We start from the raw sequence: 21,251 nt of genomic DNA on the forward strand, positions 1-21,251 counted from the left end.
CCTCTGAAATGCCTTGTGGGCACTATTTACCGTTTTCCGGAGATCTGTGAGCTCTGGCGCCCACCGAGGAACGGCTTTGAGGGAAGGCATCTTCTTCTTGATGGCTATATCTGCCGTTTCTGTGATTAGTTTTGTTACGTCTCGCTTTTGCTGGTCTAGGTTGAATTCATTTAGGGTGGAAGTTTTCTGCCTTCTCCATCAGCAGCTGCTTAAAAAGTTTCCAATCCACCTTTGATATGGTGTATCTTGGTAATAGAAGTCATGCGACATGTTGCATTTGGAGTGATCAGTGGAGGTTGTAAGTTAACACTCTGTGATCTGAAGTGGTCCAGTGTTGTTGCACCTCCCAAGGAGAGAGGTGTCCTGCTATGGAATGACTTGCAAGGGTTAGGTCAATATTCGCTTCCCACATAGTGTTCGAGAAGGTGTAGGGCTAGTTTGGTCTGTTTAGAATGGATAGGTCGCTGCTTGATGTGTACTCCTCTAGGTGCTGGCCTTTGTTTGTTCCTCTCTGTTCTGGTGTCTCACTGTGCCAGGCAGGTGATCTGCAGTTTGCATCAAGGCCTAATATAAGTTTGGCATTTGGTAGTTGTATTGTAGGGAGTATGTCTTCTCCTGGTTGGGCGTAGATGGACACTACATAAAATTCCCCTAGGGATGATGCTATATGGGCGCAGACTGCCCAGGTTGTGCATAGGCCTGTTGTTATCTTAGTTACAGTGAGGTCAGAATTTACAAACAGTGATGGCAGCCCACAGAGTTTCACCATCCACTTAGACAATTTTAAACTGCAGTGGGTACCCTCTAACTTGATATTTATGTGTGTGTGGGGTTCTTGTAGAAGAAGTAGGTCTAACTTCTCCTCTTTAGCTTTCTTAACTAGCTGTGCTACGATCGCCTTGGAGCATTGCGCATTGTGTTGTGTTGTGCTATCTTCACCTTTGACTTGTTATAGTAATTGTTATTACTCTCCATAATTGATTCTCAATTATTGGGCACCTTTTGCTTTAATGTAGACAGGGCATTTGCTGTCCCTGATGGAATGATCCGATGGTAACTTCATGGCCCTACAATTTGCACAAACTGGGGTTTCCGCTTTTTTTGGTCAATTGTTATATTCATGCCCAGTGTTGGCACAATGGCCACAAGTGGGTTGCGATTGCTTGCAGGTGTGAGTCGTGTGGCCAAAGCGACAACACTGGAAGCATTTAGGAACAGCCAAATGCTCTCTGAAATGGTGGCTGCCCCAGTTTACATAGATTCTGGACTGTTAGCTCAGGATTCTCCAAGCGGCCGGAGAGAGTTCAGTGATCCAGTTAGCAGAATTTCCATTTCTGGACTTTGTTTTATATCTCGGTATGATATGTTATCGTGGCTCATCGCCTGTGGATAGCTGATGGCAATTTTTTGTATAGATCTCCTAAACAGGTTCTTCTGGGGGTCACATCTTTGTCGATGCCTAATATTAGTATGCTTGGCCCTTTCTCTTTAGGTGGTTCAGCTATGAGGCCTAAGGAGGGTATTTTAGGATTTTTTAGTATTCCCTGTAGATCTTCCTCTGTGTCAGTCTGTATTATAACTCCAATGTTTCTTGTCTTTCTGACAGATCTAATCTTCGTGTGTTTGAAGTCATCCTTAACCTTTTCGATTACTGTTTGTTTTACCTCCTCACTCATTTTGTGGACTTTGTTTGATGTTGGTTTCAATATTACTAGGTGTGGTTTGGTGATTGGGTTTTACTTGGGAGCTATTCCAGCCTGACCTGCAGGACAGTTTCCATTTGTAGCGTCGATGTTCCTCAGCGCCTGTGAATAAGTGGGAGTGTGCTGTGGCATGTGGTTTGCCCCACTGTTTTGGAAGACCTCCAATTTTGCTGTGGCAATTTCCTTCTCTAGCTGGGTTTGTACCAGGATGGTCTCCATTTTCATCCAAATGGAGACGATCTCTGAGAGGAGAACAGCGATAATCCTGTTGGTTGGCTCCTTAAAGAGGCTCTCCAGGGCAGTTCGCAAAGCAAGGGACTGCTCCAGGACAGTTCCTTCTGGGAGAGCTGGGTCTGTAGGGGTCTCTTGTAATTTATCCCATGGCTTTCCCGAGGCTTTGTCATTTTGGGTGGCAGTTTGCTCTGCGGATTCCTTGTTTTCACTTTGGGAGCGAGTCTCCCTATCAGTGTTCGGTACAACATATTTCTTGTACTTCCGCTTAGAGGCGGAAGCTCCAGATTGCGTGGATTTAGTGTCCTCATGCAGTCCACTATGACCGGGTCATCACTGTGAGCTGTCTGCGACATAGGCGCTCCAGAATTTCCTGATATCTCTTCCTGCTCCATCATTTTCATGTTATCAGGTTCGCTTCGGATAACCGAGTCCTTATTGTTTTCATTCAAGAGAGGAATGAAAGGAACGTTGAATGACACTAGCTAGGTGTTTGTAGTTCAATTATTAGCCTTGCAGCAGAGCAATAAGTTTTTGGACTGTCCCCCTCCAAAAATAGTGGGGGGGAAAGGTTTTTCCAAGATCGGCCCAGAAGGATACTGTTACTTTCTGTATAATGAACGTGGGCATTTGCTTCACAGATAGTGAACTGCAGTCATGGTCACAGCTAATAAATGTCAGATGACTAATCCCTGCGGTGGAGGGGAATACTACACATTCCACAGTACAGGTCAGTACAGTAGGTTGCCTGTTGTAAGTCTATGGCGGGGGGGGGGGGGGAACTCGATAGTCATGATTTCTTCGCAAAATAGTCATCACATTCACAATCTCAAAATGTTGGGACAGTATCACAGTCCAAAGTCACTCAGGTGGAAACTCCCTCCCAAGTCAAATGCAGGATCCAAACGTGTTGACCGGGAATATTTGGTCACCCTCCCTATTTCCTTGTTGTCAGCGGCATGGGGACCTGTCTCATGTCATGAACTCAATAGTCATGATTTCTTCGCAAAATAGTCAATTTTTATCACATTCACAATCTCAAAATGTTGGGACAGTATCACAGTCCAAAGTCACTCAGGTGGAAACTCCCTCCCAAGTCAAATGCAGGATCCAAACGTGTTGACCGGGAATATTTGGTCACCCTCCCTATTTCCTTGTTGTCAGCGGCATGGGGACCTGTCTCATGTCATGAACTCAATAGTCATGATTTCTTCGCAAAATAGTCAATTTTTATCACATTCACAATCTCAAAATGTTGGGACAGTATCACAGTCCAAAGTCACTCAGGTGGAAACTCCCTCCCAAGTCAAATGCAGGATCCAAACGTGTTGACCGGGAATATTTGGTCACCCTCCCTATTTCCTTGTTGTCAACAGCACGGGGACCTGTCTGCCAACAAAGGGAATAGGTAAAAAACGCTTGTATTCTGCTAAATAATCCAGTAGATGTAAAAGTAGTCTCACCTAGGGAGTCCGCTAATGTTTCTTTAACACTTGATACACTTTGCCTGAAACAGAAAGCACTTAAACCACATGTTTAGACATAAAATCAGGAGCTGGAAATAACATGACCACACTGAACGGCTGCCATCTTTCTTCCGATAGAACACGTAGTAAAGGATTTAATAAATTCTAACGAACAAAGCCTATTCTTCTTACAACTACGACTATAATTAGTCATTAAGGATCTACGGCATAGGAAGTAAGATTATTTAATAACAGTATTAACGGAGTTCATTTTAGATTGCAAATTATACTAATTTGAATTCCAACCCAAAGGTATAGTGCATAGTGTGTTTAGGGCCTAACAGCATCAGGGGTTTCCCCCATCTCCGCATAGTATACATTGTGGTGTGTAATGTTTTGTACCGTTGTTCATCTGGTCTTTTAGCCTTTTGGTCTCAAATGAGACCCACCATTGCCCACACTATACCTTGTGGAGGCAGACCAGGTATACCAGTATTTTAGAGATTTACTATTTACTCTGGCAGGTCCTGCCACCTAATTTCCTGAGATTTCAGTGGCTAGGACCTAAAAAAATAAAAAGTGTGGGGGGAAAAACACTAGAAATTGGGTCAGGCCGAAAGAGATAGGTTATGCGAGGTAGAGTTAAAAATTTTTTTTTTTTTTTATTGTGGGGCTTGTGTAGTTTTGACAAGGGTGAAACACTAGTTGCAAGATAACTAGAGAGGGAAGGGAGACTGAAGACTGGGGGGGGGGGGTGAAAGACAGAAATATGGGGTCAATAGTGAAGATAACCCCAAAAGTCGGTGGGGCAGGGGTACAGAGTAACCATTCCCCTGCCAAGGGAAGGGATGGAAAGTGAACCGAGTGAGGGTACCCGGTTCAGATCGCCTAATGACGTTTTGGCAGTAAACTGCACAATGTCTTTGTTGGGTCTTCGTATGCCATTCCTGGGACAATGTCCGTCCGTGTGAGTGGTCAAGTCCAGATAATGACTCCAGTTTAAGCCAGTGGTCAGATCCAGGTTAAGTTAATGATTAGTTGTTCTTCAGATTGTAGCTGTTAGGTTTTTGTTTGGTTGACACATCTAAGGATCTTTATTCTGGATGATGAGTGGCTGGTTTGTAGGAAAATTCCTGCTAAGGTTGTGGGTATGTTCTTCTTCTAGTAAAAAGATCCTGTGCAAACTGTGTTAAGTCTTTATAAGTGTCCTCGCTCTCCAGGAGATATTGTTCTTGGTTTATTGGCGAGAAACGTATTCTGGTTATTAAGAGGCAGCAGAGGTCTTCGTATAGTTGGCAGTGGTGCATGAGGTGCTCCCACGTCTCTGGCTGTCCACAGTGGCAGAGAGGGGTATCACTCAAACCAAAACTGGAGAGTTTTGCTCTTATTATGCCGTGTCCCGTGAGTAGGTAAGATGTCAGCAGTCCCGGTGAAAACCAGTTTGGGATTTTGGGAAACACTAGTTGATTATCTGGTATGAATCTTTGAGTGACTTCCCCTTTTGTCGAAGTCGTCCAGCAGGTTTTCCAGGCCTGCTGTAGGTGGGTGAGAAGGCGTTTTTTCTTGAGTTTACGATCGTTCACTGGATCAGTTGTGTAGTCTAGGCAGGTGATTGCCCTGCCTTTGGATAGTTGATAAAGCAACCCACGGCAGACGATCTCCAGGTCCAGGGGAAGAGTGCCCAAGAGTACCTGGAGGGTGTGGGTGCTTACAGTACAGCAGGCTCTCGAGATTGTCAGTAGGATTGAATGTTGAATGGTCTCTAGCTTCCTTTTGTTTACTGCTGTTACTGCCTTGTGGAACCAGACTCCTGATGTGTATGTTGTTACTGGTATGAAGACTGCCTTATAGAAGAGGGCAAGGGTCCTCTTCTTAATCCCCCAGTCGCGACGAGTGACTCTAGCTATTAGTGCAGAGTATTTTTTGATTTTGCTTCGGAGGTAAGTAAGATGGGGTATGAATGACAGATTTTTATCTAGCAGAATACCAAGATATTTAAGTTCAGTGGAAAGCTTAATTGTTGTTTCCTGAATCTTTATCTGGGGAGGCCTTCTGATATTGAGAGAACCTTTAAGTAGGATGGAGCAGGTTTTTGTTGGGGATATCTTTAAGTGGTTTTGGGTGGCCCAGTCTTGTAGGATATTTATAACACGGTTTGCAGAGATCTCTAGTTGTGCTCTTGAGTCTGCCGCCAGCATCAGGATCACGTCATCCGCGTAGGCCTGTGACCTCACATCACCAAGGTTGAGGTTTAGAAAGCTGTCGAGTACCATGTTCCAGAGCAGTGGGCCAAGTACTGAGCCTTGTGGGCATCCTCTATAGACTGGTCATGTGACTGAGCACTGACGGTTACTGTTCTGTGTGCGAGATAGGTTTTTATACAATTGTACAAATTAGCTGGTAGTTTTGCTTTCCGGAGTCTGCTGAGGACGCTTGGCCACCAGAGGGAGTCAAACGCCCCAGAAAAATTGACTGAAATGACAAGGAAGTATTTATGGCTTAAATAGCCTTAGAGAATATCGTCAAAGCCAGTGGTAGCTGCTTTGACGATATTCTCTAAGGCGTCCACCTTGGAGCATCCCCTTCTAAAGCTGTATTGGTTTTCAGGGTGAAGGCCAGCCTTGGAGTAATGAATTTCTATTCTATTGCTTAGAAGGTGTTCTAGGAGTTCGCTTAGTATGGATAGAAGAGTGATGGGCTGGTATAACTCCGGAAGGTCTTGTGGTTTTGTCGGATTCTTGAGAATAAGCTTTAATTTTGCAGATCTCCATACTGCTGGGAAATGGCCTGCTTCAAGGCATTGGTTGAAGAGGTTTAAGATCTCATTTAGTATCAACAGCCTTCTTTACGATCTCGGGCTCCAGTATATCTTCTCCTGGAGATTTCTTGTTTTTTTATTTTTGCTGCAGCGGTGTCCAGTTCTTCCTTGGTGAAGTGGTCTTCCACTTGGACCATGGTGTATGTGCTGTTTTCCTCACATAGTAGTATTCGCTCTGGGGTGCTTGGTGGCATGTATTGATGGAACATGGCGTCAAGGATGTTATTTATAGATTCGGACCATGTCTTTGTATACATGCCTTGTGGCATCTTGGTGGCCGGGATGACTTCTCCCCTGGGGAGTTTGTGATCACTCTGTAGACCACTCCCCATGGAGCAGAATTTCCAACTGTGGAGATTAGGTGCTTCCGGGAGTGCTTCTTCCTTTGTGTAATCAGGGCTGTGTATTCATTTCTTGCCATTCGGTACTGCTGCTTGAGACTCTACTTCCGCTTCAGGCCATGTCCGTCTTGCGCGTTGAAAATTTTTCCGTCGGGTGTAAACCTCCCATCGCAGTTGTTGGAGCTCTGGGCACCACCAAGGTATGGCTCCAAGAGAAGGTTTCTTCCTTTTAATAGAGTTATTTGAGCTTTCAGTGACTAGACTTACAATTGCCTTTTGGTGCTGGTCCGGGTCCAGTCCAACTGTGCTGAGAGAGTGGACGGCCATGATCAGTGAATCCTTAAATTGCTGCCAGTTTGCCTTGTCAATTGCAAATCTATGTAGAGTTTGCCTTATAATTGGTTGTCGGCTTACTGATCAGTGCAGTTGGAAAGTTATTACACGGTGGTCCAAAGTGGTCCAGCTTTCTCTGACTGTCCAGGATGAAAGGTGTCATGCAACGGATCTTGTGGCCAGAGTGATATCAATTGTGGCTTCCCACATTGTACTAGAGAAGGTCGGTAGGTTATTTGGTTGGTTGAGAATTGAGAAATAACTGTTTGAGCATTAATTTGTGCAAATTTTACAGTGGTAGTATTAAATGGTTTAAGGTAAGTCCCCATAATCGAGCCTTAGTTGGCATGTGCTCTTAGCTTTTGTGTAGACTGGGCATTTATTGTCCCGAACGGAATGATCTGCCTGCATTTTCATTGATTTGCAGTTTGCGCAAGTGGGTGGGTCTTCTTTTTTAGGGCACGAGTTAAAGTCATGGCCTCTCTCAGCACAGTGTCCACATGTGGGTTGAGCTTGGGTACACGTGTGTCGTGTGTCCAAAACACACTTGTAGCATTTGGGGACAGCCACATGCTCCTTGAAGCGGTGACTGCCCCAATTTATGAATACTCTATTTTGTTGACTTAATGTTCTCCAGACTGCCGGGGAAAGCTCCACTACCCAGTTGGTAGAATTTCCCACTCTGGCATTTTTTTGAAATTTCGGGAAAACGAGGTCATTTGGTTCAACATTGGGGATGTTCCTGCTGGAGGTTTTTTCTGTATAGTTCATCCTGGAGTGTTGCTGGGGTTAGGTCCTTTTCGGTGTCGTAAATTATTATGCTGGGCCCCTTTCTTTTTGGGGGTGCAGCCTGTAGGCCAAGTGTTTGTATTTTGGGGTTAGTAATGATTTTGTTAGCTTCTTCTTTCGTCTCAGTTTCAATGATGACACCAGTATTACGTGTCTTCTGCACAGATTTAATTTTTGTAATTTTCAGGTCTTCTACTAAATTTGTGACCACTATATTTTTTACTTCCTCACTTGTGTGAAGATCTTCTGTGGAAGTAAGTCTAACAATGACCAGATGTGGTTTTTGTAGAAGAGTTTTCCGTTTGGTTGAGTTTCCTGATTCAGTTGTTTGTTCAGCATTTCTGGGAATCTTCAGCGCGTCTGCATAGGTAGGGGCGTGCTGTTACATTTGATTATCCCTACCGTCAAGATGTGCCTCGAGTTTAGCCAGTGCCTTCTCGCATTCGAGGTGCGTTGCAAGTAAAATGGTTTCCAACTTCGTCCATAGGGAAACGATGTCTGCATGCAGAGCTATACTGACTTTGCTGTTGGTTGTCTTCATTAAAGTTTCTAGTGCAGTTCTCAGGTAGAGAACCTGCTCTAAAACGGGACCCTCAGGTAGAGTGGGATCCAGTGGCATCTCTTCATCATCATTTTCTCCTTGCTGGGAAGGTCGGTCTTGTAGTTCCTTTCGTTCACTTTGGAATCTGGTTTCCATTTCTGATTTCGGAAATGATTTCTTATTACGCTTCTTGAAGGCTGGAGTAGGCCTGGAGGCCTCCGTATCATCCCATAGGCCTACAGTTTGGATAGTTTCAGGAGTAATTTCCTGGCATTCATCAATGATATTATGGTCTGCAGTGGACATGATTTTCGAAATACGGAAAACAGGGGTTTCCAGATAATCGGGTCGCCATTAGTATTCTCCTAAAAAGTAGCAAAATGATGGTTGAAACAAGTCTCTATGATAAATAGGAACCGAGTATTGGGCTGTAGCCTTCTGGTCACATGGGAAAAATAGGAAGAGCTCAAGCAGAAAAACCTCTAAATGAACAGAACAAGGTTTTTTTTTTTTTTATTATTATTATTATTATTATTAGAAGTTTTTGGGGACGATAAATACGATGGCAGTCTTCATTTTCTTGCAGGATAAGCCCAGGGGAAGTTTCACATCTGCCACAGAAAGTTTGTAGAAGTGTGGGGAGCACACAGAAAACATGGTAAAGTTATTTTAAATCAGGCAAAAAAGTTTCAGAAACGTACCTGTGGCCATAATAGGAAAAAAGTACAATTAGGGTGAAGGTATAATCCCTAACCTTGTCGCCGTGTGACGTTATTCTTGACCTTGTTAAGCGACAATTACTAAGCAACGTAAGCAGACAATTGCTGACACACAGGGTGATCCTCTCTCCAGTCACAATTTGCTAGATATTAGCATGCTAGCTCCAAAAAGATCGAAACCGTTCTCTTCAATTTCCTGCCAATGGCGGCATGGCAACCTAACCATTGACAAAGACGTTGAATAATTAACGTTAAGATCTAGCAGAAAGATCCCAGAAAACACCAAAAAAAAAAAAGTCTCACCAACGGAATCCTCTTCTAAGGTTGCGGGTTTGAATCCTGCCTCGGGCTTGGATCAGAGTAAAATGCAAAAACTTTGGGAGGTGCATTATGGCCACAGAAGTCAATGCACCAACAACTAACAAAAAAAAAAAAAAAAAAAAATGTATACGTAAACTATTTTAATTTTACATTTTCATATTTGGAAAAAAAAACCCAGAAAAACATTCCAGTTTTTTTGCTTTACAACGTAATTTAGCTGTAATTGTATTATGCTCTCTACTATCAACTTTTTTGTGACCTGTAAGCATTTTCATAGGTAGGGGTTCCTCTAGGTGTGAAAAAAATTTTTGGGAGTTCCTTTATGGAAAAAAGGTTGAGAATCGCTGTCATACTATAATAGAGGCAAAAGTGGCTTGCTGGCATTTGCAACTTATGGGCTTATGGTCTGTTATTTTGTGACATCACCTGAATATTGTTATTTGGGGGAAGGACAGAATATTTTAGTTCTGTGGAACAGAGTACTGATAGTTATTGTTTTTTCTTTCGGATACAATTAATAATCCAATTAATATATTTATCTCGTCTCCTATATCTGGTGTATCAAACTGCTGCATGTTTTCCTTTATTTTCTTTGTTTACTAGATTGTTCCCTACCATATCTACTCATTTGGCATTATCAAGGCTATCAATAAAATTCTTTAATTATTGATTTTTCTAATATTGGTACGGGTGTATGTGTGTGAAATTAGAAAAATTTGCAAATCCTGCATCATCACAAGTTTCTAAGTTTGGAAGCTTATCAAACACCCATGCATGATCATTAACATAATAAAATTTATATGACTGCTAATAGCTTTGGAAATGTACTGTATTTTTAGGATGCCATATTTAAGAATTTTTACTATATAGTCTTATTCAGAAAATAATGACACGTGTAGTCTCTGCAATTGTACTAATTGGAGTAGTATCTGCCTTTTTAATATTGTTTGGTGTTTGCAGTTCTCATTTTACGATTTGATTTCTTTTAGGACTTTATACAAGCTGGTCAGATAATATTAATCATTTCTTATGAAATGTTCATCAGAAACCATGAGATCTTAAATCCTGTAATATTTGATTTAGTCATCTGTGACGAAGGCCACCGTCTGAAGAATACTACTATTAAAACAACAAATGTAAGCTACAATGTTAAGTATCTGTGATTAACAGAATGTGTAATAGCATGTTATCTATTAAAATTATGTTATTGTTTTCTTGCTACCAGATTTATAATGCTCCCTGTAAAGCTAATTATACTTGCATACAGTGGTGGACATCATCCTCTAAATCTGTTATACCTTGTGGCAGGTTACTGGTATTCAAATTATTATTTTAATAACACCAGAGCTTGTTGCTTACATCTGTAATTGTATTTTATCTGTGGATCTGTATGTTCACAATACTAATTTCAATGACACACAAGCTGAAAAACTTGGAATAACTTATGGTTAAAAAATCTGCTTCCTCCTCCTGAGATTAGCAGTTACAACCTTGATTAAAGAGGATTTTAGCAATTCCTCCAGTCTATTTTGAGATTCAAATCCAGACTTCTCCAAACAAGTGATTTATCATGACATTTAAGCTTCTTTCTTTCATCCACTGTTTTCTTCTATTACAGCATGTTTTCCTGTTAGATCATTAGCTGGCCAGCATAAGTCTGCTTTCTTATAATGCTCGCTTGATTTCCTCATTTGTAATATGGTCTAACTTCTATCTCTTAGTTCCATTTATTTATTTAAAACTCTCATTTCTGAAGATTCTAGTGTTGATAAACTCCTTTGTCTTACCCAGCTCAGCTCCCTTTGTTAAAATAGGCTTAAAAACTGAATTATAAACTACTAATTGTCTTTTGGATAATTACTCTTTTGTTCCAGATAAATTTGTTTAATTAGCTTCCTACAGTTCCTGCTCTACTTTTCCATTGCTTTTCCGTATCTAATCTTCTATCATTATTAATACTTTTTAGGATATGGAAAACTAACTTGTTCTGTTCAGCGATTCTTGAAGATCTTGCAAGCTACTATTTAACAGCATAGTATCATCCACATATAACAGTCATCTGCACAACTAAATGTTGCAACTTGCATTCCTTTGTTAAATAGTCCACAAAAATTAAGTGCCAATAAGGTAATGCTGCCTCACTCCAGATTTCACCTAAAACTGTTTTCCAGTGCTTCCATCAATCCTTACTGCAGATTAATTTAAAAATTTTTTTTTTTTTTTTTTTTTTTTTATTTAATTTCCTTTAAAAGATTATTCTTGATGCCATATTTTTCTAAAATTTGAAAGAGCAGATATTTTGGTTTTATCACATGCTTTTCCAGATCAGCAAATCATAAATACTGATTCTTATTATGTTCCCATGAAATTCTGTAATTTATCTCAATGTGAATATTGAGACAAATATCCTGTCCCCCTGTTGTACCTAAAACCTGATCCCAGAAGTTACATTCAGCAATTCTTCTAATGATGTTCTCTAAGCTACTTTCATGGATTTTACCTTGCAGACTAAGAAGAGAAATTCCTCTAATTTCCACATTCAGCTTTCACAATATAATTGCCTTCTTGCACTTTTGTACATATTCCGATAAGGATTTAGTTTCCAAATATTTCATATTTTTTATTTTCTCTAATTTTCTCTTTAACTCTTGGGTCCATTATGGCTTTTTGAATTTCCTGTCTTTACAGACTTCTTCCACTTGCCTCTTTTGCAGCTTCCACTATAGTTTTCTGAAATTTTTGTCATTTTTTTCATCTAAAGTCATATTAGCATCAGGAATGCCATTTAACTTTTGAGCAAGGATGTTTCTATATTTTTGTCTGTTTTAACATTTTTTATGCTTCTTATTTTTAGCACTAATTACCATTTTTAATTTGCTTGATACAAGATGACAGTCGGTTCCAATCTCAAATCTTCTGTTAGTATTGGCACCACTATTCAAGGAAGCAAAGCCTGTACCCCCCCCCCCCCCCAGGGGAAAGAATTATTTCATTTGCCCATCCCTACAAATAATTTGCCCAACCTTCCTTAAATTTATTTAAACAACTCATTTTCACAACATTAGGGGAATTTATTGCAAAAAATTAATTCCTCTTTGGCTTAATGCAGATTTCTGTTTATTCTGCAACCAATCCTTTTTCATTTTAAAACTGTCCCCTTTTGTGTATTACCTGAGAAAGAGTAAAGATACCATTTGCATTTAGCTTACTTAACCCTTCTAAAGTCTTATACACTTCAGTTGGGTTACAATGCAGATGCCTAGTTTCAGAGAATGCAATTTATAGAACCCCAGTATTTCTTGGTAATACTGGCTGGGGATACAAGTATCTTTTTTGTGCCCCTGGCTAATCTTGTTGCTCTTCTCTGCACCCTTTCCAATGGATATATGTCCTTCCAAAAATGAGGTTTTCAAACCTGTGAGTGCAGTACTCCAGATGTAGCTTAATTATTGTTGGAAAAATTCCTGTATATCATCAACAGAACCCCATGGACTGTTCTGGCAGCCTGTTTGTGCTGCTCACAGAATTTTATGCTGGACTGTATAATTACCCCTTGGTCTTTATCCTTAACCTTGAGGATTACTGCTACCCAAATGTAATACCTTACATCTATTAATCCTCTGTCAGGTTCATCCCTAAAAGTTAACCAACAAGTGCATCTGAGTCCTCCGTGGTAGCATTGAAATGTTTGGAATAAAGGCAGTCAGTAATTTAAAATTGGGAACTTTTAATGCATTCATTATCATGACAGTGTATGGATGCATGAAGAAATAATATTATATTTTTTAAATTATTAATTTAATTGTACACAATTAAATCACAATAGCTGGTTGTGATATTTCCATAAGCATACAAATTCACACAGATATATTGTGGAATATATTTTTATCCTGTAATGAGCACAGATTTTTAGGATGCCATATTTTTGTTATAATTCAAAACAGTGGGTAAAATTTATTTGTTTTACCGTAAAGAACCATTCTTTTTGCCCATTCCTTTCAATAATTGGTCCACTTTTTCCTTAACTTTTTCATATCAGTTTATATCAATAATTGGTCCACTTTTTCCTTAACCTTTTCATGTCAGTTTATCAAGCACAAGAAAGTGACAAGAGCAAATCTGGCACTTAAATAATTTAAAATAAGTCTTGTAACGAGTTTTTCATTATACACTTTGTTTTATTTTCATTATACACTTTTTTTATTATAAATTCATTAATAAATTTATCAATTTTTTAAAAATGTTAAATAATTCCAGTGTCAGATTTGCCCTTCTCATGCACTTTCTCATTCTTGAATTTCTGTAGCAAAAACATAAAATAGTGGCAGAAAGGTTGGCAAAATAGCAACAAACTTGATAATCAAGTTTGTTGATTATCAAGAGGTCATATTTATATGCTTGTGGATGGACATAGAATGCCACTCTTGCTAAGATCAGAAAGTTATCTGCTATGTCCAAAGTGCAACATCTTACTGATCATAAAATACATTCTTCTAGGCTGTTCATCATGCAAAAAATATGCACCAAAGATTTTTATACCACAAACAAAAGCAACTGCCATTCTTGCAGCACGCTTGGAGAGCAGTGCTGAAATTGAGAATGTGTTCTCTTTTCTGAAAGAAACCAATTTATGTTACCTTTCGAATATGTAGTCATCCAAACTACTGATGTTTGGATGCACTAACGAAAGAAAATGGCCAACAAATAGAATATTTAACAATTCAATTTTTTGCTCAGATTTTCCTTTATTATAAACATTCATCATATATATGGCACATTATGGGGAAAGCTGCTAGTGTACCAAAAAGTTCTAAACACAAGGACAAACAAACAATTAGGAAATTCCAAATAACTAGTTGTACCTGGCGTAACATATGCCATCTTTCTGATTATGGCGTAAATAGTTTAATCTAGATCCTTCAGTCGTCACCATTCTTGCTTAGCAGTGATATAATTCTACAGCAGTCACCTGTGGGATATATGCATATGTCTCTGTTTGCAGGTGGTTCCCTGTCTCTTCTTCAAAAAATATTGCAGCAACTTCCGTTTTGGATGTAGGTGGTGCATTATATCGTCTCTTATCTAAGTCCAGGTCTTCTATAAATGCCATGCACACATTCATTGTTGGATTGGCCTAGGTTATTTCTTTATATGACTCAGCAAATGGATTAACTTGTCACAGCATCTCGTTCAATTGTTGCATTACTTCGGCCATACATCCTTGGTTTGACTGCTTTTCAAGCCGTTTTTTGTTGCTTCAGCAGAATCGAAAATATAAAGTTGTCCTTATTTGCCTCGTTTGGATATAGCGGTGAGACCAAATGGTAAATCTGGCCATGTATTCTAAAACAGTATCAACCATTTCCTGGCAGGGATTTAATCTCTGCGTCCATTGATACAAACGCCATTGATGAGTTGTACTCTTGTATGTGTATATATTCTCTGTAGTTATTTGCTTCATGTGTATCCCCTGTAAGCAGCTCTCGTAATAGAGTAGGTGCCTCACAGTGGGTCAAGTGAAACCTTTCCATCATGACAGCATTTAGTGTATTTATTCGATGTGTTTAACTCATGTCCCCAATATCTTGCATTGCAATACCCACAGTTGTAACACATATTTCCTGTGTCATGCTCTCTTTCACATTAATTACAGATTGTTGGATTGTTCGCACATCCGGTACTTCTATTTGATTAGTCCTACAGCGTTTCGCCCATCTTCTCATTTCCAATCTTGCTTCTCTTTCTGGCTCCTCCGTAGCCAGGTGGGCAGGAGCAGCAGTGCGTAGCACGCGCCTCTTGATTAGACCGGGGTTCGAGCCCGTGACCACCAAATACGGAGGATGCGGAAATCCGCATATCCGGGATCCGCATATCCCGGAGCAATATGGCCTTAGTTGCTAATGCTCCTAAAAGCCAAATAACAAACAAACAAACAAGCTTCTCTTTCTTCAATGTTTTCTGTCCATCCATCTTCATAGTCGTAGAGTTTCGTTTCAGTCTCTTAGTCTACAAGATTTCTCCTCTAAGGTTTCATTAGCATTTCTTCTACATTTTCTCAAAAGTTCTTACACACTGTTCAGCCATTTTTACACTTCTTAAAACGGTTTATTAAAATTGAAGACAGATAAAATAAACTGTTAAAATAAATATACATCAACAGCTTTCAGGCATAGGTTGCCTTTCTTCAGTCGAAAAACATTAGTACAAAAATTAAAAAAGAATGCTTGGTATGGTGGTCATGCAAAAGTGAACCATGTGAATGGATGGTTTACATGGTTCACATGGCTGGCAACAATTAGCAGTTGGAAAATTTGGGCAGCATACCTAAGCGTTTTATATAAAGAGATGCGTTTGCTTTTCACTTTTTATGTCACACCACGTGCACTGACTCGGTGTTATTCTGATGTTCCCCATCAAATGGATATACTGTTCTTGAATCTGCTTTCTTATCAAAAAAAAAGATGACTGCACTTTCCTCCCTTCTTTTCATGCCTGACCTTTCTATATACATTTCTATATGCTGTACTCAGATTCTTTAAACATTGTACAAGGATGGCACCAGATGTCCAATAATGTGTTGGTATCTGTGAATTTAGCCAGTAATTCAGATTTGCAAAACTTGGTTATTATCACTGGCATTATCATCCTATGGTGCACGTCCTGTGATACCACCTGCACCATAAGATGATATGCCACTGATAGTGAAAAATAGTAAACAGAGAATATTGTATAACAAATAATGTATTAGGGCTCAATTTCCAGTTATCTGCTTATGATGTTATTTTACTGTTTGTGGTGTTGATATCATTGGCATACCAGCATGCAGGTTTGCTTTTTTACATCCCTTTAATCTAAAACAGCTGATGTAGTTTCTGGGCAGCAATACTATCCATGTCACCTATGTAGTCTGTAATTAATTCTCCATCTCCCTGAATCACTGGTAACAGTTCATTACTAATAATTGAGTGTGCCTTGTGATTTTTGTAAATAAATTCATGAACTATTATAGTATGACTATAATATGAAATTTTGAATATAAGATGTTTTTAGTAGTTATTTCAGATGTTATGTTTTTATTTGCTTTAGCTTATTATGAATTTGCCTACTAGTCGAAGAATTCTGTTAACAGGCACACCAATTCAGAATGATATGCAAGAATTTTATTCTATTATGGAATTCTGTAATCCTGGAATTTTAGGTTTGTATTTAAGAAAATTAAAACTAATTCTGTTGAAATATAAACTTGTTCATTAAACATTATTAATACAAGAAAAATCAAGTTGTCTTCTGACAGTTAAGAAATTCCAAATATTCACACTTGAAAAGAAAAAAAACAAAGCATTAAATATTGAAATAAAATTGCTTAATGACGTGGATTCAGAAACCAAAAGAAGCCCAAAGGTTCAAAAGGAAATCAGATGATCCGATGAGCAGTTATGGATTTATTTTAGAGAAAGAAAAAAAAAGCATGCTAGGCAAACTGACCTTACATTCATTGTGAGGTCACTGGATTCACAGACTAAATGATTGACAGTAGCCACAGGCAGAGATAAAAGTGATTCTTGCACTGCTTCTATTGGAATGAGTAGCAGTCTGGAAAATGAGGTTCTGGGGATTTCGGGGACTGCTGGAAGTCATCGTGGAACAAGTAAATACATGGGCTGTGTTAGGGTAACCAAGAGTAAGAATAGGTGCATGTATACTTGCATGTACACCAATGCTAGGAGTATAGTAAATAAATTTAATGAATTTGAGGTGCTGGTCAAGACATCAAAGGCAGATATTGTTGGGATATCAGAGACATGGTGTCACATAGGTATAAGGAATGCAGAATTGGAATATGAGGAGTACAATATATACAGAAAGAATAGAAAGGGAGGAGGGGTCATGCTATTAGTTAAGAAACACATAAAATCTAAGGAAGTGCATCCAGTTGACATGGGCGGACATTGCAGCATTGAGTCAGTTTGGTGTGACATGAGCACTGGGAAAGCAAACTTTAGAATAGGATTCTGTTATAGGCCTAATGACTCTGATGAGTACAACAACTGTACAAAAAATAGAGTGGGCCAGTAAATCAGATTGTCTTATAATGGGGGATTTTAACTTCCCAGATATAAACTGGAACTTGTGGGTTGGTCACATGCACACTAGCAAGATTTGTAGATTTATTGGATGATTGTTTTCTGCAACAACCAGATAGGGAATACTCTTGTTCTGGTTATCAGCAGTGATTATGCATGTATAAGGAATTTGCAGATAAAGGAACCACTAGATGGCAGTGATCATCATAGTGTACTGATGTGGAATTTACTTAAAGATGTAACTACCATCAGGAGTAAAGGGAAGGGTTTTTGCTTTCGTAAAAGTGACTACAGTGACCTCAGACAGTTGTTAAATTCTATACAGTGGGACCAACTGATGATGTTACCAAGAGCAATTATAAATGGGATGCATTCGAGGAATTTATAGCTTTTATAGAAACTGTCCTAGACTATTATAATAAAATGTGAATGTTCTAATTCATTTCTACTACACACTTTTTTTCAGAATATATGCCACATGTTATAGCAGGATGAGCCATATATATGTTATTTTGGTAAATCCCAGGATTTACCAATTTGCCTTGTTAAAATCCTGAAATTCAGACTTTTACCAAAACAATTCTGTAAATCATAAAATTTTCTTGTTTGCATTGGTAAAAGTCTGAAATATAAACAGTTTTCACTATAATTTCCAACTTTTGCACTGATACTGCAAGTTTGTTTTGGTAAAAGGATGATGAAGGAGATTTTTAAAAATGAACAACTCAAAATGAGTAATTTTTTTTTTTTTTTTTTTTTTTGGAAAATTGCCTTTACAAATTTGTGTATTATAGAAACATCAAGGCAGTGTTAGGTGGCCCGAAAACTGCTAGCTTTGGGGGGGGATCAGAGACTAATAGGTTAACAGTAGGCACAGGCAGAGGTGAAAGTGATTCTTGCACTGCTTCTATTAGAATGAGCAGCAGCCTGGAAAATAAGGTGCTGAGAATTTCAAGGACTGCTGGGAGTCATCATGGAACAAGTAAATACATGGGGAACTAAGAGTAAGAACAGGTGCATGTATATTTGCATGTACACCAATGCTAGGAGTATAGTAAATAAATTTTTTGAATTTGAGGTGCTGACCAAGACACCAAAGGCAGATATTGTTGGAATATCAGAGATGTGGTGTCACACAGTGATAATCAATGCAGAATTGGAATTTGGGGACTACAACTTGTACAGAAAGGGAGGAAGGGTTATGCTATTAGTTAAAAAACACAAAATCCAAGGAAGTGCATCAAGTTGACATGGATGGACAATGCAATGTTGAGTCAGTTTGGTGTGACATAAGCATTGGCAAAGCAAAATTGAAAGTAGAAGGGGGGCAGGGTTTGTCTGATGCTATATAAACTTGCTTTCTTGCATCATATGCCTATACTAATGTGATTTAATACCTTTTATGGTAGCACCGTCTCTTGTTGTTACATAGCAAGCTTCCATGGCACTTCAAATATTTCACTTCATATTATTAGTTGAGTTGTGCAAACATTTCTTGCTGAAACATTTTTCTCACAGCCCCTCTTAGGCTAATATCTTTGCATGCTACATCTTCAAAATAAATAATGATAATATCCTGATTCATTTGCTTTTCCAATTTTTAAATAAGGGGGATATATCTGTTATTGTACATTATTGTCTGTGTTACATATTCACTATATTTGGAATATATTCACTATATTTGGAATATAGTGAATATGTTACCCAGACAACCATGTGCAATTGCAGATAGAACCCCCTATGCCCCTTTTTTTAAACATCTGAATAGTGAATGAAGCAGGAAGTTGCCATTGCTTCCCTTTTTCCACTGTCCAATTATCTCTTTTCTGATTTTTAAACAAGGGCATGGGGGGGATATTCATTATATTTAGAATGCAGCAAATATGCTACTTCTGTTTCTTTATGGCCCACAGTCATCCTTGCTGAGATAACAGATATCCCCTTCCCCTTTCCATATATACTCTAGTTTAAAAATTGGAAAGGAGGCAATCAGACAGCTCTCAGCATATTTATTTGGGTTATAAAAGTAAGAAGGTCAAGAGGTATTATTTAACTATGATGTACTACAGAATGCCTTCACTTTGGATATATGGCAGAACATTGTTATGTAAAGGAAATAGTTTGTTCTGATGCAAGGAGTGGACACTCTTATTAAGAATGTTCATATAAGAAAATGAAACTTACTTGCGTGAATTGCTTAGCTAAGAATCATCCGAATAAATCAATGAATCTGTTTGAAGCACATTGTGTCCATCGTTCCAGAATGCACTTCATTTGGTCAGGAGCAGGATAGACACCTTTTTAGTTTTTGCTTCAGGATGCATGGACTTACTGATTGCCATTGCTTCAAGATGTGAGTTTGTTTTCCTCTCCTGTTTCTTTCTTCTCCTACTGCTTTTCTCTTTCCTGTTCTTGCTATTCTTTTCTATTTCTCTATCTCTTTATTTGGTATTATCAGTATGCAGGAAGTGATTCTCTGACTGGCTCTATATGCCAGAAAAGCTGGGTGGGAGTGCCTAGTTCAATAATAAAGGGGAAGCAATGATAATTTCTTTCTTCAATCACTTTTCCGATTATTAAGCAAAAGCATGGTGATGATATATTTCCTGTCCTTGTAAGATTGCCTTGATAAAACATTCATTATATTCTGAATATTTAATACCTGAATTATAGTGCCTGGTATACATTACTTCAGTCATAATGGAAAAGAATTGCAAATGCAATTATCAAATGTGCTTTTACTAAGGCAAACAGTGAAATACAGGAACTCCCTGGCTTACATAAAGGTTGCATTCCGTGGAACGCTACGTAATTCGGAATTTTCCCCATGCTTGTGCAGCACTCACAACTGCTCGCTGAATTGATTGAATCAAAAAAGAAACATTCGACAAACACGTAAATAGAATTATTTATTCAAATTTTTATCACATGCGCAGGAAAAATTACAAAATCATGATATTAAAAAAAATTTCAAAATTATAAAATTACAAAAAAAAGAGAGGAGACAGGCGTAACTAACTTCAGTAAGTTTTACCTCTCGAGCATCGTTGCCAGAATCGACGTCTCCGGCTGATAAGTATGCCACTGTGGAGGTTGAGGGCTGTGGAGATTTAGAAGGGGTTGGCCACTCAACCTTACAAAAGAACATATTAATGGATGACTGGACAGTGGCTTTTTTCTTTTCATCGTAGATTTCTTTGTAGCAAGCAAGCATATCATTCGCCCCTCTGTTGACTTTTAAGAATTGTTCGCTGTCAGGATCCATCTTCTCAAACCTCGCCATTGCCATCTCTCTGGCGATGAAGCATCTCAACTCCTAATTTGGTTCATCTTGAGCTGCTTCAGCATTTTATTCTTTCACTGTTGCTGTCTGCAAGTCAATAAGTTCTTCATTAGATAATTCCTTCTCTTCATCCTCTGTTACCTCCTCCACACCTTTGGCATCAACCTCCAACGGAAGTAACTCTGCAGCCTTTACAATCTTCTCTGTAATCCATCTTCTCAAACCTCGGCATTGCCATCTCTCTGGCGATGAAGCATCTCGACTCCTAATTTGGTTCATCTTGAGCTGCGTCAGCATTTTATTCTTTCACTGTTGCTGCCTGCAAGTCAATAAGTTCTTCATTAGATAATTCCTTCTCTTCATCCTCTGTTACCTCCTCCACACCTTTGGCATCAACCTCCAATGGAAGTAACTCTGCAACCTTTACAATCTTCTCTGTAACCTCTTCGTATGATTCGTATTTTTCAAATCCTTCGAAGCCTTTTACGTGCCATGGGCATATTTTCTTCCATGCCCCATTTAAACAACTTTTAGTAATTTCCATCCAGGCCTTATTAATGTTTAAGATGCTGTGGTAAATATTGTAAGATTTCCAAAAATCTGTTAACGTAAAATTTTTCTC

The 21,251-nt window shown here is 38.9% G+C and overlaps 1 protein-coding gene across 1 annotated transcript in view; it reads left to right on the top strand.

Annotated features, from left to right (window-relative positions):
• The window catches only part of LOC150086038 (DNA repair and recombination protein RAD54B-like), a 354,517-nt gene that overhangs the window by 167,785 nt on the left and 165,481 nt on the right, over positions 1-21,251 (top strand). The window contains exons 13-14 of the mRNA XM_090374778.1: positions 10,252-10,398; positions 16,349-16,460. Of these exons, the coding sequence (XP_090230904.1) occupies positions 10,252-10,398; positions 16,349-16,460 (259 nt within the window). The remainder of the gene's footprint in view (positions 1-10,251; positions 10,399-16,348; positions 16,461-21,251) is intronic.

Source organism: Mastigoproctus giganteus, chromosome 5 (genome assembly GCF_048544385.1).
Source record: "Mastigoproctus giganteus isolate SK-2022 chromosome 5, ASM4854438v1, whole genome shotgun sequence".
NCBI classification, from domain to species: domain Eukaryota; kingdom Metazoa; phylum Arthropoda; class Arachnida; order Uropygi; family Thelyphonidae; genus Mastigoproctus; species Mastigoproctus giganteus.